The sequence below is a fragment of the Rhinatrema bivittatum genome, chromosome 1, assembly GCF_901001135.1.
Source record: "Rhinatrema bivittatum chromosome 1, aRhiBiv1.1, whole genome shotgun sequence".
NCBI lineage: Eukaryota > Metazoa > Chordata > Amphibia > Gymnophiona > Rhinatrematidae > Rhinatrema > Rhinatrema bivittatum.
Window position 1 is genome coordinate 678,839,339 of NC_042615.1, and position 25,957 is coordinate 678,865,295.

Consider the following 25,957-nt stretch of genomic DNA (forward strand, 5'->3'; position numbering starts at 1 on the left):
AAAAAAAAAGAGAAATTGCATGTCTGAAAAGACATAATAAGGTTCATACATATTTTAATAGGGCCAATTATCCACTCTGTGCCTCAGCCAGCTCCAAATGTCTCATTATATGTCAGCTACAGGCCGGTTTGCCACTATCTGGCTTCCTGCAGAGCCTCAAAATAGCATTTAAAATATTTTCCCAACCTTTCTCCATCGTGGCTCAAATTGAATGACTTGAGACAACTGTATTTAAACAGTATGGCCAGGACAAGCAGGAGAAATATACCATACAGTTATCTATCAATTTAATAAAAAAGAAAAAAATAGGGGGAAAGGAGGAGAACCGACTGGTAGCTGGGACCCTGAGACGAGTGCTTTGTAAGCAGTGAGTGAGAAAAACTTTAAACTCCTCGTCGAGGGAGAAGGGAGGTGCGGCATTAGAGCACATCCCCTTGGTGACGTCATCCTCAGGAGTCCCGGGACACCATAAAGAACGGGCCCTGCGGCGTGTTAGTCGGGGAAAGGAGGAGAACTGACTGCTAGCTGGGACCCCGAGACGAGTGCTTTGTACGCGGTGAGAGTGAGAAAAACTTTACCCTTGATGACGTCATCCTCAGGAGCCCCAGGACACCATAAAGAACGGGCCCTGTGGCGTGTTAGTCGGAGAAAGGAAGAGAACCGACTGCTAGCTGGGACCCAGAGACGAGTGCTTTGTAAGCGGTGAGAGTGAGAAAAACTTTAAACTCCACGTCGAGGGAGAAGGGAGGTGTGGCCTGAGAGCACACCCCCTTGGTGACATCATCCTCAGGAGCCCCGGGACACCATAAAGAACGGGCCCTGCGGCACGCAGCCAAAGCCGCGTGCCAAAGGGGCGCGCCCCTGGTAAATTTATTTTTTTTCTATCTTCTTTTTTTTTTTTTCCTTTTGTACTATTTGAAATATATTATAGGAAAAAAACAGAAATCTAAGACCTGGACCTCCTCACCTACAACTCCTGGGTCAGGGAAAATTGGACCCATGGACGACCATATAATACATATGGGTGAGTCCATGGTTAGGGACGATATAGAAGGAAACTCCCAGTTGGGGGTTTCCCTAAGTCCCAGGTCCAAGCAACCCCCCTTACAACCTTTAAGGGAAGGTATTGGTATGATAAATGCTGCTGAAAACCCCCTGATAGTGACCCAGATCTTTCAGGAACTGGGTGCACTACAGTAGGGAATAGGCTGTTGTTAAATGAAACGGAAGAAGAAAGAACAACTGTTAGTAATAATTTAGTCCCATGTCCAATGATATTACCAGATATAATTGTTGAGGGTGATGAATGTAATGTTGAACCAAAAAGTGTTACCCTTCTAGATGTATGAGGTTATCTGCAAAAATTGATAAAAAAAAACTAAGCCTGTTTCACAAGTGCATGAATTCTCTCTTCAATTAAGATCAAAATTTGAAGACTTAGAAAGTAGGGCTATAAAGGTAGAGCAATAGGTTGCAGTATTAAGTCCACAAGTTAATGTTATGTATACTACCAATACCACATTTATTAAGGATAATTTGATGCTGCATAATCAAATTGAAACTTTAGAGAACGAATTAAGGTTGTTCAATCTAAAGTTACTGAATTTCCCAAAACTAGATTATTATCAGCTATCAAACTATTCAATAAATATGCAGTGGAGATATTGTCCTTTGAGAGTGATAAAATTCCTGTATTGTCTAGATTGTGTTATTTGCCTACTAGAAGAGTGCGCCAAGTTCAAGAGGGGGGTATGGATATATTGAATAGCCCTGGAGTCTCCACTTTTTTGGAGGATTCCATGGATAATATTCACACTAGAGCCACTTTATTGGTCTCTTTTTCTTTAAGGAAGGATAAGGATATATTCTTCTCAAAGTATTTCCAAGTTAAGGATTTTATATTTTGCGAGGAAAAAAATTCAAATTTTTCCAGATGTTTCGCAGGTGCATAGGAAACAATTTCTTAATTTAAAAAAACAGGCTCTCGATCTGGGAGCTAGTTATTTCTTAAAATTTCCCTGCAAATGTCATATAACATTTCCGAATAATAAGTTTATTTTTTCCGACCCCACTCATTTGGAACACTTCTTAAAGGACAAGTCTCCAAAATGATGTGTATTAGTTAAGGAGTTAGGGTTGTAAAAAAAGATTAGTGACATGCAGCAGTCAGGATCTCCACCTGTACCCCTAAATGTGGACTAGGAAGTCAAATATATTGAGTAAAGTACAAATTGAATTGTTAAATGGTTAAAATGATACTTGTAATTCCTTGATTATTACATTTGTAAATAAATGTTATAATTTAATAAAAATATAAATTACAAAAAAAGAAAAAAATAGTATTAATAATTATATTTCAGCAACTATAGAGGAGGTATTCTGTATCTGGAGGTTTCATTTTATAATAACGCACCCAGAGATGCATTTAGGGAGTACAGAATATTCTCAGAGCCTCTTGGGAGCCCCTTTGTAAATGATTTTATGAAAATGAAGAGTGATTTGGCAATAGCAGCAGAGCTGGTGAGAATCCCTTAATAAAAAAAAGCAGCTGCCACACTGCATAGCTACAAATGAAAGGATTCACAAATTTGCTCAGACTGCTGCTCACATTCAATCTTCAATACCTGCACAAGTCAGCACGGCAAATGACTACAGTATAAAGTCCCAAACTTGTGGCATTAACCTCATTTAAGAAATTTGTTAGCATGAGCTCTGTGCCTGGCTGCATCTTAACCATAATGCAATGAAGTTTTAAAGCAACACTTTTAACAGCCTAGCTCCTAGCAGTGAGAGAACTTGAAGCTCATCACTGAATAGCCTGCAGAGCAAAGCTGTGATATGCATTTTGTGGAGCCTCAGAACCCAGCCAGCTCCAAATGCTTGTATGCTAATTATTGGCCGGTTCTTATCAATTGTGTTTCACTGCATTCACTCAAGAATTCCATCATACCTGACTGAACGACTGGTTCCACATGCACCAAACAGACCTTCACGATTGTCTCAGCAGGCATTGTTGGCTATGCTAACGTGTGTGCCAGTGAGACTTGAAGCAAATTGCCAATGAACTTTTAGTTGTGTTACCCCTCGCTTGTGAAAAAGCATACTGCAGGATTGCAGAATAGAAATTAAAGTTTTGACTTTTCAAAAATAAATGGCATATGGATTAAAATAAAGGAGAGGCAGTTTTAGGTTAAGAGGATCTTGGACGTATACGATTTTAGATTGGATCACGCAGTTACTTTTTTTGGACTAACAGTGTGATATCAGGTATAAATAAATACAGTGTTGGACAGCACATGCTTCTAGTACTGTTAGAAAGAAATATAATAGCGTCTAATGTTGCTCATGCTGTTATTGTGCAAAAGTTTTAAGTGTGCATGTTAACTGCTATCAAAAAACACATTGAGGAAGTAATCTGAACACAGGCCACATACATTTACAGGTTGTTATATGCCCAAGTTACACCAGTTTTCAAAGCACACTTATGCATGTAAATTTGCTTTGCATATTAGCCCCTAAAATCTACCCTCACAAAGTTACACCTGCCACTTTATGTGGGTAAAGATTTGGGGGGAATTTTCATGCGTGCTTTTCAAAGTTGCAACGTACAGACGTAAATGCAAGCCCCACCCAGACTCCTCCCCTGGAATGCCCCTCTCTGATGCATGTAAACAGGGCATATACACATCATTTTAAAATCATTTCGTCTGAGGGATTTTCAAAAGCCATTTCTGCTGGTAAAGCACTGTTTTACCCACTGGCGTCCATTTGAAAATTACTTTCCCTAAGTATACGGTGTTATACACGAGCAAAATGCAAACTGAGAGGGTGTAAGCTCATGAGAACGGAGTAGACAGATAATTCCCTTTATGTAACCGGCCTGTAACAAGATCCAGGGAGTTTCTGCTAACAAAAGGAGGCTCTGGGCTCATATGACTTCTTTTATACAGTAGATGGGCTGGAAGTTAATGTCCATTATCAATTACGCTAGCTTGCATTTCTTTTTCTAAGGCATGGCTAAATGTCTTCCTGTTGATCATACCCTCTAGCCAGCTGCTTTACATCCTTCTTTTCCGAGGGATTTGCCAGTGGGGGATTTAAATTTTTCAGTCTTACCCAGTCATCACAGGCCTCATATTTATTATTTATAGACATTTGATATTCCGCCTCATTCCACAAGCGGCCTCAAGACAGATTACAAAACAAGTTTTAATTCAAGCGGTTACAGTCCATTAGTCAAAGGTCGTTTACAATCACAGCGGAATCAAATTTAATGGAAAACAGAGCACAGGATGATAATGGTATTTGTTGTATACCGTAGTTGTGTACCTTTTGCAGTCATTCAAAAACAAAATTTAATCAAAACTGGTTGACTCATCCCACGTTTAATTGTGACTTAAAGCCATTATTTGTCCTTTCTCGCTGGTACTTTGCTTACTGTATTATTTCTCTTGGTTCTTTTCAGGGATCCTTATGTCATAGCAGTGAGGTCTGTTACTCTAACAGCAGTGCCTCCATCTCCACAGTATTCCCGAAGTGAAATATTATGTGCAGGATTCATGATATACAGTGCTGGCAAAGAGTCATGCAAGGTAAGCGGCTCCGGAAAAACAAATGCCCATGCAACCCTACTTGCATCTGACAAATGTTTTTTCTTTCTGTCTCTAATTTCCATCACGTACTATGGAGTTTTCTTACTGTTTTAGGCTCTTCTGTGTTAAAGTGGTTCTCAGGAAATCATGTAAGCATGACACTGTGGAGGGTCCTGAGACATTCAAGACTAGGAGACACTAGTTCCACTAATCAAGGTGACCACAAAGCATAATCTTGTAGGTCAAAGCTAAAAGAATAGTCAAGTGCTGAGAAACAAGGAAGTCACTTTTCACAAGGAATACTTCATTATGGGGGGATGAAAAAAGGAAGAGATGTCCTGTTTTATAGATACTTTAAAGAAACAATAATTGAGTTTCCTGAACTAAGAATACATTCACAAGTTTCCCCAAGGATGGTGCTACATAGAAGTAGCTTAAATTAGGAAGGAAAGCAGAAAGAATTGAATACTTAGAAGTCCCTGGACTTGAAAGCTTTTAAGTAAAATATATTTATGTGATGTGATTTGGCCAAACCTTTTGGTTCGGCCTTTGTTATTGGCCCACCGCGGGAAATTTCATTTCCCGCAGTTCGGCCGATTTTATTTCATTTACCCCCCGAAACAATGCCGAAACCCACCCCGAATTACAACGGGGGTTGTAAAAAAAAAAAAAAAAACCCCAAAAAACTCCAAACCCACCCCAACCCTTGAAATCTAATTAATTGCGACCCCCCAAGACTTACCAAAAGACCCTGGTGGTCCAGCAGGGGTCCCGGGAGCGATCTCCCGCTCTCGGCTGTCAGTTATCAAAATGGCGCCGATGGCCCTTTGCCCTTACCATGTGACAGGGGCTATCGGCGCCATTGGCCGGCCTCTGTCACATGGTAGGAGCAATGGCCGGCCGGTAGCCCGATTGGCTAAAGCTTCCTAAGCATTATATAGCTTCATTTTACTAAGTCTGTGTCACCAAATACCAAAAAGTTCAAACTGTTCATTTCAATAATTCAGTATTACACTTAAAAGATAAATGCGAAAAATTGCATTTGCTGAATTTGCTGCTTATTTAAACTTGTTGAATAGACATGTCACCTAAGTAACATGGGTTGATTGGAGGTCTCATCCACGAGGGTGTAGCTGGGATTAATCATGAATGTCATCAGCTGTAGAGCATAAACCTTTAGGCTATAAGCACACAAGCAGAAATATTATGGGGTTATTGAGCAACACTGCCCTTCTGTAAAATAATTTCATGTCAAATTCTGATCATTTTACATCTTATTTTGCTATTGTTCCCTTTATTCTCTCTCACAGGTGTGCTACTATAACCAAATAACATCGGGTGTGCTGCCTTACTTTGCTGGGAATCTTGGAGGCTGGTCAACATCCATTGAGGACACAGCTTGCTCCTGTGTTAAATTCTTGGAGACCACAGAGGTTGACAGTGCTTCACTTTAATGCAGAGCAAAACTCTATAGAAGAAATAGTAAACATTTTAGAAATGTATCAATGCCTTTGCAGACATCAGAACTACCATAGCGAGAATCCCCAATGCATTGGCTTTTGCTTTTGAAAGTTTTAGCACCCGACTAGTGTTTGTGAGATTCCCAAAGGTGTGAATCACTGCAGTCAAAAGTTGACATCCGCAGAACTGGTGTAGCACAGACATTGTGCCTCAGTACAGGACCACTGCTGAAGGGATGAAAGAATTAGGAATCTATGCCTATTCAGAGTCCTTTTTGCTGAGAATAGCAACTAGGTGGCTGATTGTGTGAGAGATTATTTTCTAGTAGGTCAGAGAGTAAACCCAATGTGTGGTTCAACTCCAGTTAAAGACAGAAACACGGGGCTAGACGCTTTCAAGCGTTCTGAACAGTCAGTCACTGTGGGTTTCACATCTGGGCTGCTTAGCCAACACGTCTAGTGTTCTTTGATAGCCAATCTTACAGCCTATGCCATATCAAGAGATGATCATTTTTTTGCAGCAGAAGTATTTGAAACTGAGGTGTTTTAACAATATTCAGATTATATTAGCGAGAATATAGCTATACACATATACACTTTTCAGGAATCAATAAAATCATACCACTTTTAGAACCCCCTCTCCAAAAAAATTGGTAACTCATTTAGGAAAAGGTAAGTGAATTCAGTATTGCTTCCTTTTTAATATCCCCTCACACTTACTTTTTAATCTTTTCATTGCAAACAAGTGCAATGAATGAAAGAATCATGCATTTGGGGTGCAGAAATCCAAAGGAGCAGTACACGATGCAGGGAAGGAGATCTGATAAACACTAGTCCGGAGAGAGTGCTTCTGGCTGATAGTGTTCGATAATCTCAAGGTTGAGGAAAAAAGTGCAAAAGGCAGTGGTTAGAGCCAGAGAGATGCTAGGCTGCACAGAGAGAGGCATAACCAGTAGAAAACAGGAGGTAATGATGCCCCTGTACAGGTGAAGCCTCTTTTAGAATACCATGTTCAGTGCTTGGGACTCTATCTCAACAAGGATGAAGACAGACTAGAAACACTCCAGAGAAAAAGCGACCAAAATGGTGTGGAGTCTGCACCACAAGCATGATGAGACTTCAGGACCTTAACATGTAAACCCTAGAGGGGAAGACAGGTGATGGTGGGAGGTGTATGATACAGACTTTTTTTTTTAATATCTGAAAGATATTAACACACTAATAATTTTTTTTCCAATGGAAAGAAAGCGAGAGAGCTAAGGTCACAGCTTGAAGCTACAAAGAGGAGGGTTCGGGAACATCACAAAATATTTTTTCACAGAAAGAGTGGCAGATACATTTCCTCCCGGAGGAAATGGTGGAGACAAAGACAGTAGCAAAATTCAAATAAGCATAGGATCCCTTATTGGCAAGCAGATGGAAAAAAACAAAACAAAACACTGGGCTATCCTGCTTGGAGTAATGTTCAACCCAAAACCTCACTGAAATGATAATGTGCTTCCAAGAAAGACATGGGGGTAACAGGCATGGAGAGACAGTTAAAACCTTAAAGAACAAGCACAGGGGTGACCAGCAGCAAATGGCAGTTACACCCTTAAAAACCTTGCTGGGTAGACTGGATGGGCATTTTGATCTTTAATCTGCTGTCATTTACTACTTTACTCTGTGACAAGGCTTAGTTGGGACGGGAGCTGTGCACCCAGAAGGATTCTGGAATTTTTGGAATTCTGCAAGCCTGGGACCTAAATCCAACCACTGGCTGATACCATTGCACCATGATTATGAATCCCTCTGAGCTGGAAGCCCAAAGAAGTAGAAGGAACAAATAAGTCACATTCCTAATGGGATTAAACTATATTGGGAAAACAAAAACATTAGCAGAAGTTTGAAACTTTTTTTTTAATAACTGAATTATGAATGTATATGAAAGATGCACGAAGCCCCAGGTGAAGCCTTCAAGACTGGCGCTACTTACTGCTCACAAGTTTCAAACCTGTGCTAATTCAACCCTTTTTGTGTCTGTTACCATATGTCTAATACGCGTGCTTGTATTTTTCTGATCCTTTATTTTAACAGTCCAATTTTGGAATTAGCATATAGTTCAAAATTTTGCTAACTGATCCAAATACCCTTCACTATTAGTCTGCTGGATGCTGACTAATTGCTCTTGAACACTTCTGGTTAAGTGTACAATATTGATTTAACATATTTTTCTCTCCTGTAAAACTGATTTTGTAATTTCACCAGTGAATTGTCTTTATTAAAGTTTAATTAGTTGTTCATTTATTTCTGTCTCATCTGTTTCTTAAAATACTCCTGGAGAAGCTGGTCTAATAGGGGAAGATGAAGGGGCCTATGAAAGCAGTGCCCTATTGCAGAGCTATATGCAACAAGCTTGGCAAGTTTTATTACAGATCACAATATGCAAAAGACTTGGGGGGAGGGGAGCTAGTGTTGGATTATGTTTGGAAATTTACATGTTCATCTACCCAAAATGGTGAAAAAACAACATTTACTGTTATGTGTTTTAGTTGGCCAAAATTTGGCCAACTAATTTAAGCTGAAAAAAACCCCTAAAATCTAGCCAGCTAAAACTTAACCAGCTGGATTCATGACATTCATGTATGGCCACCTAAATTTAGCTGACTAACTAAATGGCCACTGAAAATCAGCACTAACTGGCTAAATCCTCTCCTATACATGGGGTTGTTGCCCCACCCCTGACCCTCCCACTCTATGCTGGTTTCACTGGGGGCCAAAAGTCCCCCATCTGCCTGCAAAAAAAAAAGTTTGCAGACAATGCTCCTCCTTTCCACCGATGTGAAAAGTGAAGTGGGGGAGGTGGGGCACAGACAGGCTCCCACTCCCAATCTCACCAGAAGTAAAACTATTAGCAGGGTGAGCAGTTAGCCCCCATGTGCTCCCCCCCCCCCCCCCACCTGGAATTTAGAGAAAAGAACCATTAAATGGTGCCAGTCCACTCCCAATTCCCCTCCTTCCATACATTTTCCTGTATGTCAGGAGGACGGAGTCTCCTATTCCGTGCCTATGAAAAAATGTTTGATACATCATGTCCTAACCCTGCAAGCTCTAACACTACATATATTTGGCATTCCCTCTGATGGTTTTTACCAGAGGAAATGACAAGTCAATCGTCAACAGACCTTGGGAGGATGGCCCTTGAGCTGAAGAACGCTCAGTACCACCATTTAGCCTTAATCTTTTTCATTCTCCCTTTCATCCATTACCCCACAAAACCAACCTACAGCAAAGGATGCAGGGCACAATGCTATCCTTGGAGCTGATCAGCAGTATAACCACCACTATGTATAGCTACTTTCAGAATCTCTGAACATTTGCCCTATAAGACTCATAGTCTCGACCGGGCCAAAGTCATGAGGTAGTGCAGCACCAGCCATATAGTGAAGTTATTGATCTGTAACAGATGTTATCTTAAAACAGAAGAACCACCATTCATACATATAGGTATAGCACCTATAATCATTTTAACATAGTTTAGACATTTTTTCAAATCCCATGCCTTTCAATAAATTGGCATTGTATGAGGAAAGAATATGTGATCTGATTTCGTACCCATCGGATTGGTGATTCACCTTGTCTTCAGAGAAATGCAGTGCTGTGCATGGGAGTAACACAGTAATCAGTAAGAAATAAAACTAAATGGTCTTGAAGATAAAAGCACTGCTTTGTTCATTATCAGACAAAGCTTGAAGTTTATTGGCACAAAACAATAAACCAAATATCCAAAAGATCTAGAACGTATGAACCTTAACTTCAAGAGTCAGGCACTTACATATGGAAAATAAATATTTGCCCTATCTGAGCACTTAAATGTAGACTCCTAAATTCACAAGGTGCTGAAATTTAGGTCTTACAATTGGGCAGGGCCAAGTTGGAGGAACACACAGCACTGATTTCCAGCACTGGGTCCTTAAGTAAGGAATTTTAACTAAGGAGCCTCAATTTTAGGCATCAAAAATCAAAATATTGTGCCTCTGTTCAGCCCATAATTGGCTGAAGACAGGGGTCTAACTGAGGTGCTCAGCCTTTTCTGAATATCTGGCTCCATGTACTTATTTCATCAACATGCTGCATTACTGCTCTTGTTTTCATCACCTCTTTCAGGAGGGCATTCCATGCATGCACCATTCTTTACGTGAATAAATATTTCCTGGCATCGTTCCTGAATTTATCTCCTTGGAGTATCATGTCATGACCTCTAGTTCTACAGCTTACTTTCCATCAGAAAAGGTTTGATTCTTCTGTATCATTTATACTTTTCAGGTATGATATCTCCCCTCTCCTCCAGAGGATACATATTTAGGTTCTTCAGTCTTTTTGTACAGACCCCACACCATTTTGGTTGCCTTCCTCTGGATGGCTTCCATCCTATTTCTATTCTTCTTGAAATATGGTCTCCAAACCTGCACAAAGTACTCCAGGTGAGGCCTCACCAAAGACCTGTACAGGGACATTATCAGCTAATTTTTCCTGCAAGTTAGGCCTCTCTCTATGCAGCCTGCTATCTCTCTGGCCTTAGCCTTTCTCTTGTCACATTAATGATCTGAAGGAAGCAAAGCCATGTGACAAGGTGGTATACGGATACCCTGCAGGAGAGAAGAGACAGGGGAGATAATGATACAGACTTTCAAATACCTGAAAGGTATAAATGATGCACAAAAACTGAATCTTTTCCAAAGTAAGCTGTAGAATTAGGGTCATGAATAAAACTCCAAGGGGGTAGGAGTCAGGAACAACATCAGGAAATACTTCTTCGCAGAAGGGGTGGTGGATACACGGAATGCCTTCCCAGAAGGGGTGGGAAAGATGAAAATGGTAATAGAAATCAAAAGAGCATGGGATAAACAAGGGGTAACCCTTGTTAACATTAGATGGAACATTCTTGATTAGAGTAGTAACCGCTTCAAGCAGGTTACCTGCAAACAACTTGCTGGGCAGACAGGATGGACCGTTTGGGTCTTTATCTGCAGTCCTTTACTACTTTATTTCCTTCAGAGACCATGATAACTTATAAGAGGGCAAACATCAAGAATGCTTATATTTGACATGAAAACATGCCAAACTAGGCAGTCTGATTGGCAGATGCAGACCTTTCTGGAGCACAAACATGCAAGTGATTAGAAAAGGTTTCAATTAGTCTTTAAAAGGGCAGTCCTCAACAGCTATTTACCCAGGTAGAACAGCTTCTTGAAATCTGCCCACCCTGTATGTGGTAAAGGTTCATACGTTGTGCCACAATGTGCACACTTTTACCTGCATTGAGGTGGAGGCATTCCTAGGGTGGGGTTAGGCCAGGGGAGGCAACCTCCTGCACAGTTTTGGATTTTCAAAACTATGTGCACTGTTTTTATTAGAAAAAGAATCCACAGAAAGAAAAGGAGGTGCAAATGGCTGCAGGTGCTTTTTCTTGGACAATTCTCAAAGGGAAATTACACCCTGTACTTTCTCTTTGAAAACTGGTGTAAAATCTATGAGCTGAAGTACCTGCAGACCTTCCCCCGACTCGAGCAGTTTTGAAAATCAGCCCCTAAGAGCCTGTGGTTCTGTAACTAGCATGCTCAGCTTTTTTCTTAATTGGTGCATACTGCGTATGAGTTACTGCTAACAGCAGCACACACCCTGGTATCCAAAACCTGTAACTCACATTGAAGAAAACTATGCGTAAACAGGTAGCACAAGGACAGATTGGTCTACAGTTCCTGAATGTAAAATGCTTTGAAAGGCAGAATATAAATCAAATAAATAATTAAAATAAATATACCATGTCTAACCTTCAAAAGTATATCCTGGCAAAGACCAAATAAGATGCCTGAATTCTCAAGATTCTACATGCAGCTCTGATAATGCAAATAAAAAAGACAAACATCTGACAAAGTGTAAAGCTTTATTTACAAAATATATTATTTCACAATCTAAAAAACTCATTTTCTTTAATCCATAACGCAAGTGAAATTCTCAAACCACTGTCTGATGGCCCTTCGGCTAATTTTCACTAGATTCTGCCCAAGCCCCACTGGCTAGCTATTGCTATGGTTTGCTCTTCACAGCTGAGAACAGAGCCAATAGGGCTCTACAGTCACTGTGTAACAATTATGGATGGATCCATGCAGAGCATTGTCCTATAGCCTTCAATAGTCACATCTATGGGATTTGGATACTTTACTACATTCCATGCAGAACTTGGCACATAAGCAGATGAGTCTTTACAGCATGGCATGTGCCATGTTTTTCCATCCCAATTAGCGGGCACAGCCGATAACCCATCTTTCTGGAAACCAAAATATGTCATATGTTCAAATCTGGAAATACTTTCAAGCACTTCATAAGCTCTTTATTTAAGTTCTTTTTTTTTTAAGTAATGATATCTGTCCTTTCTGGAGATTTTGCATATTTTCAGAAAGGAAGATTACTTCATACTGAGGGTTCTCAGGTCCTGCTGTAGCAAAATTCAAATATAAATCAATTTTATTACACGTGACACAGTTCCTCTGAGACACTGGTGGACGCTTGGCATTAGAAATCTTCAGGGAAGTGGAAACCTTCCCTGTTGAACACTGTTCCCACTTCTGTAGCCAGTTGTTCCTGCACATTAGTTGTTTGTTAGAATTTAACGACTTTAGGTACTTTCTTTTTTAATGACTGCATTCTTGCAGCTTCTGGAATTTCTTCATGATCTGCACTCATCCCACTGAACCATCTGCCAACTGTTATTTGACCTGCAGAGGAAATCACCCCCCCAAAAATAAAACAAAGAAAAAAAAGAAAGAGGAGAACTTAACAACTGCACAATTAGGAGGTGAGGTCATCATAGACAGCAGAAGACCCCAAACCACATAGGACATTTCAAATCACTGAGTGCCAGAGTTGAGGCAGGGCAGATCCTATTCAGTTTGTTGAGTTGGTGGGAGTTTGCTGATCAGGGTTTGGGGTGGGACGGGTCATGTCAAGCCCCTTTTGGCAATTTCAATTGCTGGGGAAGAAGGGAGGCAGGGGTCGCAGGGATATAACAAAGTATCAATAATATTTTTAGATTTCTCCAAGGATGGTAAACCTGCCACACCCGAGTAACCTTGCCCTCTGCTTCCCCTAGGAACATGAGTGAGTGAGCGAGCGTTACACTCTCTCTCACTCACTCCCTTCTCCACTTCCTTTTTTATCCCTATCCCTATATCCCATGTCTTCTCTCACTCCCTTCTCTTGCAACATGCCAGGGAGAGGCACTCAGACTTGGTATCTGTTTATAATGAGAATTTCTGTACTCTGCACCTCCAAAGCCTGCATCCTTAGCAGACAATGTCCATAGCCCCTCCCCGATAGCTCCAAAGAGGTACAGCATGGTTGAGAGCGCCAGCACCATCCTGACTTGCTTTTTCCTGGCAGCACCATAGAACCCAATGCCTTCCTCTCTGGGGCCTGCACCACCCTCCTGAGCAGCTGAAAACTTATTTTTATGCTGCAGCCTTTCTCCCTGTCTTCGGCTTAAGCAGTTCCACTGCACAAGCTGGCTATAGGCTGCATTTTGTTAGCTTATTTGATATTTGTATGTATGGAACTCTTATAGGTTTTCCGCAGTTCTTTATACTTTTAAAGTTAATTGTATATTTTAATGTATTTTCTGTTATTTTTATTTACTGTTGTGAATTGAGTTTGATTTATTGTACACTGCTCTAACTGCAGAATATTAAGTACAATATTGAAGAAATTACTTACCTGATAATTTTGTTCTCATTAAGGAGGAGAAATAGCCTAGTGGTTAGAGCAGTGGCCTACGAACCAGGAGACCAGGGTTCGAGTCCTGCTGTCGCTGCCTTGTGACCTCGGGCAAGTCACTTTACCCTCCATTGCCTCAGGTACAAAACTTAGAATGTAAGCCCTCTGCGGATAGGGAAATACCTACAGTACCTGAATGTAAACCGATGTGATATCTCAGATTGAATGTCGGTATATAAAAATAAATAAATAAAATAGTGTAGACAGATGACCTCAGCACCAATGGGTTTATGCTCCCCTGCCAGTAGATGGAAATGGAGCAAGCTGACCTTCACAGTATATATACTCCTGCAGCAACCCCAGCCTGCCAGTATTCTCTTCAAAAGCAACTGTGGACAGACTAGCAAAAACATGAGTAAACACAGGCAACCATAACTGTACTCAACCAAGAAACACTGAACTCAAGTAAAATCTAGGTACCCCAAGCTAGGGACTCAATGAACACTTACCAGTAATCCCTTGGGACCCAAAGCCACACAGGAGGACTATTGACACACTCAAGCAGCAGCCGAGGGTGGGAAGCTGAGTCTATCTGTCTACACTAAGGAAAACAAAATTATCAGGTAAGTAATTTCTGCATTTCCTAGTGTGTAGACAGATGGACTCAGGACCAGTGGGATGTACCCAAGCTGTTCCCGAAAAGGGTAGGAGGCTGCCTGCAGTCCAGTCAACACTGCACGTGCAAAGGCTGCATCACCCGGGGCCTGGGGCCTGCACATCCAGATGATAAAACCTGGAAAAAGTGTGCAAGGAGGACCACGTCACAGCTTAGCAGATCTCGACGGGAGACAACAATCTAACCTCCTGTCCATGACACTGCCTGAGCCATAGTTGATTGAGCCTAAACCTGAGTAGGCAATGGCTTCTCTGCATCCACATTCAGGGCCGTGACTACCTCCTTACTCCAGCAAGCTATGGTAGTCTGGTGAAGCTGAAGCACACCTCTTACTCCTATCAATGAGGTCAAACAGGCGATCTGTCTTCCGGAAAGGTTCAGACACCTCAAAATACCACACAATTCTCTTGACATCCAAGGAGTGCAAGAGGCGATACACCTCCACAACCATGACCTTATCCAGGGATGGCAAAGAAATGGACTGATTCAAATGAAAGTCCAACACCACTTTGGGCAAGAAAGATGGAACAGTACACAGCTGTATTTGCCCCTGGACTCACTCAAAGGAACGGCTCCTGGCAAGTCAAGGCCTGCAGCTCAGAAACTCGACATGCAGAACATACAGCCACCAGGAACAATGTCTTCAAGGTCTACAACCACAAGAAAAGGCTACACAGCAGTCGGAATATAGGGCCTGCCAAGAAATCCAGCACCAAGTTAAGACTCCACAAGGGAACCGGCAACCTCAAGGGAGGCCTAAGATGCTTCACTTCCTTCAAAAAATGGATCACATCAGGATGAGATGACAAGGAACCACTATTCACTGGAACTCTGAAACAGGCAAGAACTGCAACCTGCACCTTCAAAGAATTAAGGGCCAATCCTTTATTCAACCCATCCTGCAAAAAAATTCAGAATGAGCGGAATATTAACTAGACAAAGAAGAACACCACATTCCTCACACTAGGCCTCAAATACTTTAAATCTACACATAGGCTAAAGAAGTGGAGACTTTCAAGCGCAGAGTAAGGTGGAAATCACCACAGAAGAATACCTACACTTCAACAGGCGAGACCTCTCAAAGGCCAAACCGTAAGACAGAATAGAGTTGGATCTTCATGAAGAATCAGACCTTTCTGTAATAGATTCGGGTGCGGCGGTAGCCGAAGAGGGGTCTCCACCAGGAGTCTTTGCAAATCCACATATCATGGATGCCTGGGCCAGTCCGGCGCCACCAGGAATACCAGTCCCCTGTGGCTTTGGATTTTGCGAAACATCCTGCCCAGCAATGACCATGGAGGAAAGGCGAAAAGCAATCTGTCTTCCGGCCAGCCAGACTTGTATGAGAGTATCTATGCCTAGGGACCATGGATCTCTACTGCAACTGTAGAATCGAGGAACTTTTGCATTGAGATAAGTCGCCAGTAGATCTAGGAACGGAAGGCCCCAGCGATCCACAATCAGCTGAAATGCCTCAGAGGACAACACCCATTATCCTGGGTCCAGACTCTCTCTGCTGAGAAAGTCCTCTCTTACATTGTTTTTTCCTGCATTGTGAGAGGGCTATCATCCGCAGATGTCCTTCTGCCCATTCCATAATCTGGTCTATTTCCAACGATACCTACTGACCTTGGTTCCTCCCTGGCAACTGATGTAGGCCACCATCATCGCATTGTCTGACATCATGCAGACTGCTTAACTCTGCAGCCTGTGACTGATCTGCAAGCATGCCAACCGGCCTGCTCGGGCTTCCAGGCGACTGATGTTCCAGCGGGACTCTTCAGCATTCCAATGCCCTTGGGTCGCCAGCTCCTGATAGTGAGGCCCCCCCAACCTGGAGACTCGCATCCGTCGTGAGCACCAAGGTTGGGTAGGACAAGGAAACTCACTTTTCTCAGTTGAGCCTCTTGTAACCACCATTGGAGGCGAGAGCAGATTTCCATTGGCAAGTGAAGCCGAACTAAATTAGTCCTGAGACTGCGGGTTTCAATGAGACTTGTGCAGCGCTTAAGAGGCTACATATGTGTCGTTGCCTACAGCCCCATTTCCAGGGTTGCTGCCATCAAGTCGAGCACCTGTAGATAGGACCACACCGTTGGGTGCATAATGTTCTACAACTGCGACACGTGAGACATCAATTTCTGAATGCAAACTTCTGGCAGGAAAACCTTGTCCTGCCTCGTGTCAAACTGAAACCCCAAATACTCCATCAACTGGGATGGCTGAAGACTGCTCTTGGCCAGGTTCACCACTCAACTGAGCTCCTGCAACAAGGAGATCAACTTGTGTGTCAGCAGGTGGCTCTCTTTCTGAGACTTGGCTCGAATCAGCAAGTCAACTAAGTACGGGTGCACAGGATCCTGTCTCTTCTCAAGATCGCTGCTATTACTACCATAATCTTGGATAATGTTCTGGGGACGGTAGCTAGACCAAAGGGCAGTGCTCAAAACTGATAATGGTGCCCCAACACCGCAAAATGTAGAAAATGGTGTTCCAAACAGATGGGAATATGAAGGTAGGCCTCGGACAGATTCAGGGAGGTCAGAAATTCCCCAGACTCCACTGCCATTATCATGGAGCATAAGGTTTCCATGCGAAAATGACGGTTGACCCTTTTGAGATCCAGGATGGGATGAAAGGAATCCTTCTTCTTGGGCACAACAAAATAAATGGAATATCGCCCCATACTTTCTTCAGACATGGGCACCAGAACCACAACCCTCAGCCTGAGGAGCCTTTGAAGCGTAAACTCCACTGCCTGCTTCTTCTGCAGGGAGTGGCAAGGGGATACCATGAACATGTCTTGAAGAATACCGCGAAATCCCAGTGCATATCCTTCTCATATCACCTCCAGGACCTACTGGTTCGACATGATCTCGACCCACCTCTGATAAAAAAGGGAGATGCAGCCCTCCATCTCTTGTTCCCAAAGGTGGGCTGGCAAACCTTCATTGGGAAGCTCGGGAAGGTCCGCCACCCAAGCACGCTCTGGGACAAAAGGACTGAGTCTTAGTGAAAGGCCGAGTCCTCTGAAACTTCGTCGCTCTGTAGGGACGAAACCGCTTGGAACTCCAGAGACAACCCCTCATGCCAAAGGGGCGCTGCAATTGCTTCTTATCCTCCAGAAACTGAGGAACCAAAGATTCGCCCCACCTACTGGCCAGTTTCTCCAACTCTCTCCCAAACAAGAATGAGCCTTTAAAGGGCATCTTTGTGAGATTAGTTTTGGAGGCTACGTCAGCTGACCAATTTTGCAACCGGAGCTGATGCCTGGCTGCTATCACCGAAGCCACTCCTCTGGCCAAGGTACAGACCAAATCACAGTTTACGTCCGCTAAAAAGGAGAGAGCGGGCTCCATACCCGTTTTGGAATTCCCTCCAGAATCAACCTCCTGAGAAAGAAGCAGAAAAGCACGAGCCACTAGGGTGCAACAGGAAGCAACCTGTAAAGTCATTTCCACTGCCTAAAAGGCTTGCTTAAGGATAGCCTTAATCCTCTTATCATGCACATCCTTCAAGCTGCTCCTCCCTCCACGGGGATTGTCGTCTGCTTAGGGACAGCACATACCAGTGTATCCACTTTGGGAAAACACAAATGCTCTCTCACAACCGGATCCAGGAGGTACAGGCCTTCCAACGTCTGGCCCCCTTAAAAATTTGCTTCTGGGAAAGCATCGCAGGGAAAAAACAAGAGGCTTTATATGCAAGCAAACCAAAATGGGATTATTCCTCGCTCTGACATGGCATCCGTACCAGGAACACCCAGCTGTTTCAAAGTCTGGGAAATCAAGGCCAGCAGTTCATCTCTATAAAAGAACCACAACATGTTTCTATATGGTTCCAGTCCCGGAGGAATTTCCACATCTTCCAGGTAATCAGGATCTACCTCATCATCAGTGCCCTCCGGGTTCCTGTCGGGAAGCTCCAGTGCCTTAGCATGACTAGAAGAGGGATGAACCACTGGCTGAGGGTCCGACCTGACTGGATTAGGTGAAGGACTGTGCCTGAAGAAAAGTTTGTAAGCCTTGAAAAAATTCCACTCAAGAAAAAACCCAGACCAAGCCCAGAAGGAGCTGGAGCAGGGCCCACAGAATGCCCTCGCCTGCGGAGAAGCCAGTCAAGGGAGAACCAAGGTCTGGCATCCCATCATAAGAATGGGAGGAGACGGGCTTAGCAAAATCCAAGGGAGCCAACTCTCTCTAAGCATCTGAACAACACTTACATGTTAGAAGACAGGTCAGGCTGAGAAGACCTAATATGACAGGCAACACAAAGAAAAAAGCATTTAGGCTTCTTGTTTACTGGTTCCATTGTGGTGCTAAACGTTTGTCTGAATGGCTCGCTCTCAAAAATTTATGCTCACAAAAAATTAAGCACCGGAGAGGCAAGCACAGCAAGGCACATACATAACTTGTGCACCAAGCAAAAGCGCTTAAGCCAGTTTAAAATTTCTGCATGAAAAGGCACACCCAAAACAGAGCGCACAACGCGTGCACAGAGCCGACACACTGCAGACACCAACAACCTGTAGAGAACAGCAAAACATGCACAGGAATGCATGAAAACACCACCACGGTCTACCACGCGGCATGCAATTCAAAAGCCTAACTGCGGGGCCTAGGCTCAACCCACCAGGCTGCCCAGTTCCCCAATCCCTACGGCAGCGTAAACGAACGTCGGGTCGGCACACCGAGCATAGAGACTGGAGGAAGTGCTAAAACCCCTCTAACTGTCTCTGTTTCAGAAGGTAATGGGCTGAGTATAAAGACGGTCTCTGGTTGCAGGGTAGAGGGCATCTGCTGTCACTGCTGCGCTCGGCCTCCTGTACCCACTGCCTTTCAGCTGAATTAGCAGCTAAATCCTCGCCGAGAGACCCAGCTACCGGACCAAGGCAAACCTCTGAGGGACCACGGAAATCACCTCAGGAATTCTCATCTGGGGAAGGGACCTTTTGGTATCACCACAGGAGAGCGGGGCTTTCTTTTCCTTTATTCAAATTTCAGTTTTCTCCTTTAAAAAAACCCGAAGCAATCCTTATAGGGAGATGCATGTCCACTATCTGCTGGAGATGGAGAATACCGGCAGGCTGGGGTCACTGCAAGAGTATATATACTCTGACATCTGATGTCGCCATCTGCTGGCAGGGGAGCATAACCCACTGGTCCTGAGTCCATCTGTCTACATGCTAGGAAAATAATAATAAGGATGGCTTTGCACGTCTGACTTCAAGTATCTGAGCTGGCAGTAGTGGCAGAAAGTGCTACCATCACCACCACTACAGGTCAGATCAAGCTCCTTCTGTCATGGCTGCTGTGGGCTGGATCAAGCTCCTTCTGCCATTTCTGCCAGGGGCCAGATGAAATTCAGACTAGGGCCACATCCGACCCTCAGGCTATAGTTTGGGGACCTGTGTTCAAAGCACTTCTCCAGCATAACACAGGTTTCTAATTATTACTCCAGTTGCAACTGGCACTCATTTGATCTATATCAGAAGGATAACATGCAGATTAACTATGCTAATGAAAGGACTATGAAACCTTTGGCTTGTAGATGCAGCATTACAAGCCTTAGACTGAAGAACTAGCTCTTCAGCCTAATAGGAAAGATCCACCGTATCTGAAAATGTTAGCTTTTGATTTTTAAAGTTTCTAGGTGCGTCACACAGGCTGAATGTGAATCTTGAAGACAGAACTGTATATTGAGAAAGAGAAGAAGGGTCACTCTGCCGAATTAATTAATGTTCTACATTATGACGTATGAAGATTTGCTTGCAGCAACATACAGCTGTAGGAAAAACAGTAGTAAAATCAACTGGAGACTAGCACTGTTGACCACAACAGCTTCAGCCTTGAAAAGTGAGAGATAAGTACTTGTCTCAATGACTTCACCTCTAGCAAACTTAGGGCCTGATTTACTCCCATACTACAGGAAAAATGTTTAGTAAATGAGGTCTCCAGTCTTCTGTAATCTCACCTGAATTCCGGTGCTCTGGACAGTCTCTCTGAAAGTGTTCCACAGATCCGCAAACCTTACAGCAGCCCCCTAAACAAAGAGTACGTACAATTTATACATGCTATACTATAGTACTTAATATCACAAGAAAAATTCCATGCGTTTAATATGATGCTTTTTTACTATCTGGTTTGTTCATTTCCATCAGTACCCTAGTTCCAAGGAAGCTAGACAGAATTAATATACCTCTAATTTTACGGCTCGAAAAACAGTGCAAACAATGGGAAATATTTTCCAAGAAATTTTGCCAGAGACACATAGCAGGAGGAATTCTTTTGAAAAGCATAGTCTTGTGACTTAATTCGCTGGAATAAACCCATTATACAGATGGATTATATGTATATATATATACACAATGTTATATATTATGTGTATCTGTACAGTGTTGCAAATGTCTGGTAGCACTTTAAAAATGCTAAGTAGTAATAGGAGGATGATTTTATGGAATGCATATCATATAGTAAATAAATATCTCATTACTAACCCTACAACAGAGGTTCCTAGCTTTGACCTTCCTCGAAGATAATTGACAACCCTCAACAGAATCTGTACAGGCAAGGACAATGTGGCCACCTGCCCTACAAACGGAAGAGGGCAAATGACCCAAAGTGGAGCTGCAGTCAGGCATCTAAGGACATGGAACATATTACATCAGTTTCTCCTTTTACATCTGTCACAGGGATTGTCCTGGTGCTTTGGTGGCAGTGCCATGCGCTGATGTGCAGAAGACCTAGGTTTTATTCCAAGGACTGGCCCCTGCTCCCTGGGCTGGCTGGGGCTGGAAATGCTGCAAGTGGTCTAACATTGCACTAGCCAGACTCAGGTTGTATGTGTACTAGATTGCCGAAGGACTCGCAGCCTGTAGCCCTGACCAATGGCTGGTCAGGGCTACAGACTAGTGGGGAAATCTGGGGTAACTGTGAATGAAGACTCATGAAATTGGAGCTCTACGGAGCAGAAGCAGCTTCCAGGCTGAAAAACTAAAAAAAAAAAAATCTGTTGTGGGAGGCACTTCATTACTCCATATAGCATCTAGAGAGAGCACTGAATGGATTGATAGCATATGAGACTTTTCATATTATACAAAACAAAAACATTTCACTGTGAGGCAGAGCAAATACTTTAAACAAGACCTTTATTATAGAAAAACCTTTGAAGTTCATACAGTGGCCCAAAACATGTGTGGCAAGTTTGTAGCTAAGAGGTCAATATTCAAAGGGTTCGGCTGGATGACTTTTCAAGAGATCTGAATGTTGCCCCCTACTCTTCAGCTAAAATGTCCAAGTCACTTATTACCTGCACAAAATCTAGCCAGCAGTAATGGAGACATTCCAGCAGCAGAGTTAGATATTAACCCAGACATAGTTAGCTAGGGAAGTCTGAAGTTGCCCAGATACCTTTATCCGGATCTATTCCGCAGAACACTTATCTGGGTAAAATTATTTGGGTAACTATCAGAGAAACATATCTGGCTCACCAGCTCTCTGAATATGGACTTCTAAGAAAATACATAGCAGGCTCCAGGACCCCCGCTGAACCACCAGAGACTTTTGGCAAGTCTTCCTGGAGCCAAATCCTGCATTTGGGCTGTCGGCTGCCAGTATTCAAAATGGCACCGATAGCCTTTGCCCTTACTATGTCACAGGGGCTACTGGTGCCATTGGTCGGCCCCTGTCACATGGTAGGAGCACAAGATGGCGCCGGCCGTCCATTGCTCCTACCATGTGACAGGGGCCGACCAATGGCACCGGTAGCCCCTGTGACAGTGAGGGCAAAGGCTATCGGCGCCTTTTTGAATACCGGCAGCCGACAGCCCGAGTGCAGGAGATGGCGCAAGGACCCCCGCTGGACCACCAGGGACTTTTGGTAAGTCTTGGGGGGGGGGAGGGTCAGGAGGGGTGGGGGGGGGGTTTGTTCGTTAGATACGTTGTATTCGTGGGGGTTTGCCATACATTTCGTGACCCCCACGAATACAACGAATAGAGACATATACGTTGCGGATTGCCAATACATCGAAAACGAATGCACAACCCCTAATCATTACCCCCCTCTCCTCCCTACAAACGTTACACTACATCTGCAGAATTGGGAAGCAAGACTAAACTCAGACAAGACTCCAAAGTAACTAAGAGAAAAATGTACAATGTGTACACAGCAAACATTAAAAAAACCCCCACAACATTTTCTGTTTATTTCCTCCATACAACAATGTAAGTATGATTAGATACAAGAGTCTTTTAGCAAAATTGCATGTGTTAAGACCATCACTTGCAGTTTTTAACCAATCTTAAACTATTAATGGATTCTCAGCATTAAACAAATTCTCCAATCATAAAGCATCTTTCTAATGTTAACATTTTCTGCTTTTCACTATTACTAACTACTCACCAGCTAAATTACATACTTTCCTAAAGGGCTTTTACTGGACCATTGAAACTACATCAGGTTTTACATATGCATTTGTGTTAATGTGCTTAGCATCTTTGGAACCTCACAATGCAATTCTCAACTATTTTTGCTTCTAAGGCCCCTTCCTCTGTTATAAATAGTAACTCAGCCCCCCTATCACAACATAGGTATTTTTTTGTATATAAATTAGCTAAACAATTAAATATATACCTTTGATTTATTTTTATCATTAGTTTTTGTTAGAACTGGTGCACCCCAGACTCCTGATGTTAACAAAATCCTGCTTGAAGAAACATGCTCTCACCTTCAGCGTACAAGCCTTTAGGATTGTCAGGACATGACCTTGACAGATGTCCCATCTCTCCACAAATGAAACACTGAGCATAAGGAAACTCTCCTGAAAGAATCAACAGTTCTGATTTTAAAACAAAAAACACTGATTGACTGAAATCAATAAAATACTTAATAAAATATTTCCCATTATTTATTGGCATATGACATAAAAGTGCAATGACTAGCTCTTCTAAGACATTTAAAAGCGCATATCACCATATCACCTCTAAAGGAGGTCCATGGAAAATGCTCCCACAATGCCATGGGCCTAAATGCCAGGATGCAACTGATGAAATTACTAAACACAGCAAATTCTTTACAAAACGTTTCTTCCTGAGCACTTCCCAGTTATGGCTTCAAGAAGGCTGCTCACCCCGTAAAAGTGTTGCTAGCCTCAACTTTGTTATGGGTTAGATAGTTGCTTGATTTTGATTGTAACTATTACTACCCTTAACACAAGGCTTGGAGATAAGCTGCACGGAGCGGCAGTTACTACCTAAGACGTTTGCTGGGCAGACTGGATAGACCATTTGGTCTTTTCTGCCATCATTACTACGTTATTATGTTCTTTGAGAGGTGTATGGGAGCTCATGTTAAGTAGACAAGAGATGTCCTTTAAGGTTTTAAGACTGGGATCGGCTTTGGATAGTTTAATTCAGAAGAAAACAACCTTTTGCCACTTTATCACTATGTTAAAATTATTAAGTACCACATTAAAATTCTCTCTTCATAGTTATGTTCCCCCCCCCCCCCCGCCAAAATAGAGCTTTTACTATGCATCTGACCCTATTTAACCCCCCCATATGCACACTTGGCCCTACTGGAAAGCTATTACAGGTACCCAGAACTCTGACTGATGCTCTGGTCCCACCAGGAGCCTGCGTGTTGGGTAAATTGAAATTTTACCTGGGTGTTGGGTTAAGCATGGGATCTTATATGCTCATCTCCCCAGGATGGAAGAGAAACAAAGAGCAAGACATTAAAGCCTGAGCATGATAAGCAGCGATATCCTAAAAGTGGTAAAGATTCTATAGCTGCCATCTTATCCTTAGCAGGGTGGCCCAGAATAACTGGATGGGCTGATTAGTCTTTATCTGCGATCAACTACTACGGTATGCTAGCTATGCAGTACTTAAACATACCACACCACATAGCCTTAGGAAAAAAGAATTTACATTGAAAATTGTTTTGGTTTTAAAATGTGCTGTAATGGTGCAGACTAAGCAAACATTTCCTTTTGAATGGTATTCTAACCTTATGAAGAGTGCCCCAGAGAGATGTGTCCACTTGCAGGAGCTTGCCAAAAGGCCTGGTATGGGATTAAAGGGTAAGCAGATGTCCACATAAAAAAAGCTTAATTTAAGACAGTTATTTTCTTTATTTCAGGGATCAAGTGTGCTTTATTGCTATACACTGCCAAAACAACAAGAATTGCTGCATGGAATGGCTGTTACAACCCTGAACAGCAACAGAGGGATTGCATCGGGCGTCCAAGAAAGCACTGGGGGTAAACATGCTTGGAGTGGCGGTTCTAACCATAAACGGCAGTGGAAAACAGTATCAGGCTTCCAGGGGGTACCCCTGGTTAAAACCCAAACTTCACTGAACATGGGGAGGCTGGATTTTTTTTTTTTTTTAGGACAGCACTAATCTTGGTGACTATGGGGATTATTGTCAACTTTAATAAAGGGAAGCAAAGTTGAAGATGACAGGGCCTTAAATGGCCTATTAGTAGAAGCGGTGGAGACCATCACTTTGGCAGGTTTTGGGCATGCTCAGGACTGATGTGGAGGGAAAAGTGTAGGGAGGAGAGGTACAAAATTTTGGAGGAGGAGAGAATTGGTGTTGGGTTGCATGAGGGATCCTTTGTATACATCTAACTAAACTGGATGAATCTCTACTGGACCATCAGGATAGGCCATTGGGTCTTTATCTTCTATAATTTTTATATTATATCAAAATTTCTCTGACTTTTGAAGTACTCTAAAACATGCTACTTTAAAAATTGTTGTGCCCCCACCTTGGGCTGATTGCTTATTGAAAAAGGCGGGTAATGAATCCAAATAATAAAAATTAAAAGAAACGGATCACACCAAGAGCACGGAAGAGCGGCATGTGCCTTTCAAGCCTTAGGTTGGCTACTGACCCCCAATCTCAAACCCCAGAATCATGAGGAGACCGTCACAAAGAGGTGAATATCTCTGTCCCGAAGGAAGAAAATACTCCTAATATAGCTTTATTTATTTATGGATTGATTTTTTTTTTTTTTTTTTACAAACCCTACCCTCAAGTTCCACAGAAGAATGGTGAAATTTATACTTACCAGATAATTTCCTTTCCTTTAGTCCTAGCAGACCAGTCCACACCTGCGGGATACCCCTGCTTGCCAGTAGGTGGAGGCAGAGAACTTTCTTCCACAGTCTTTTTCTTTTTGCTTATGTCACTTACCCTATATATTCTGTGATAGCTGGGAGGTTCCTCAGTAGCCTCTTGCCATAGCCTATTAGGTTGATGTCCTGCATTCCTTTATTCCCTCCCCCCCCACCCCCCCCACCAGGAGGGTACTTGGTCTGGTCTGCTAGGAATAAAGGAAAGGAAATTATCTGGTAAGTATAAATTTCACCTTCCATTTTGTCCTGCAGACCAGTCCACATCTGCAGGATGTACCCGAGCACTAACTAATTCAGGTGGGCTGAGGCCTTAGAGGTCCCCAACCCTACTTT

The 25,957-nt window shown here is 42.8% G+C and overlaps 2 protein-coding genes across 11 annotated transcripts in view; one reads left to right on the forward strand and one right to left on the reverse strand.

The window, feature by feature from the left end:
* Positions 1–8,338, forward strand: part of ACOT12 (acyl-CoA thioesterase 12) — a 125,790-nt gene extending 117,452 nt beyond the window's left edge. For both annotated transcript variants that reach the window (XM_029574048.1, XM_029574055.1), the window contains exons 14-15: positions 4,466–4,592; positions 5,903–8,338. In XM_029574048.1, the coding sequence (XP_029429908.1) occupies positions 4,466–4,592; positions 5,903–6,046 (271 nt within the window). In that variant the 3' untranslated portion in view covers positions 6,047–8,338. The remainder of the gene's footprint in view (positions 1–4,465; positions 4,593–5,902) is intronic.
* A 3,621-nt stretch (positions 8,339–11,959) lies between these two features.
* The window catches only part of ZCCHC9 (zinc finger CCHC-type containing 9), a 66,556-nt gene continuing 52,558 nt past the window's right edge, over positions 11,960–25,957 (reverse strand). For all 9 annotated transcript variants that reach the window (XM_029574116.1, XM_029574105.1, XM_029574095.1 and 6 more), the window contains 3 exons: positions 23,206–23,298; positions 20,454–20,522; positions 11,960–12,810 (listed from right to left, as the gene is read on the reverse strand). In XM_029574116.1, the coding sequence (XP_029429976.1) occupies positions 12,695–12,810; positions 20,454–20,522; positions 23,206–23,298 (278 nt within the window). In that variant the 3' untranslated portion in view covers positions 11,960–12,694. The remainder of the gene's footprint in view (positions 12,811–20,453; positions 20,523–23,205; positions 23,299–25,957) is intronic.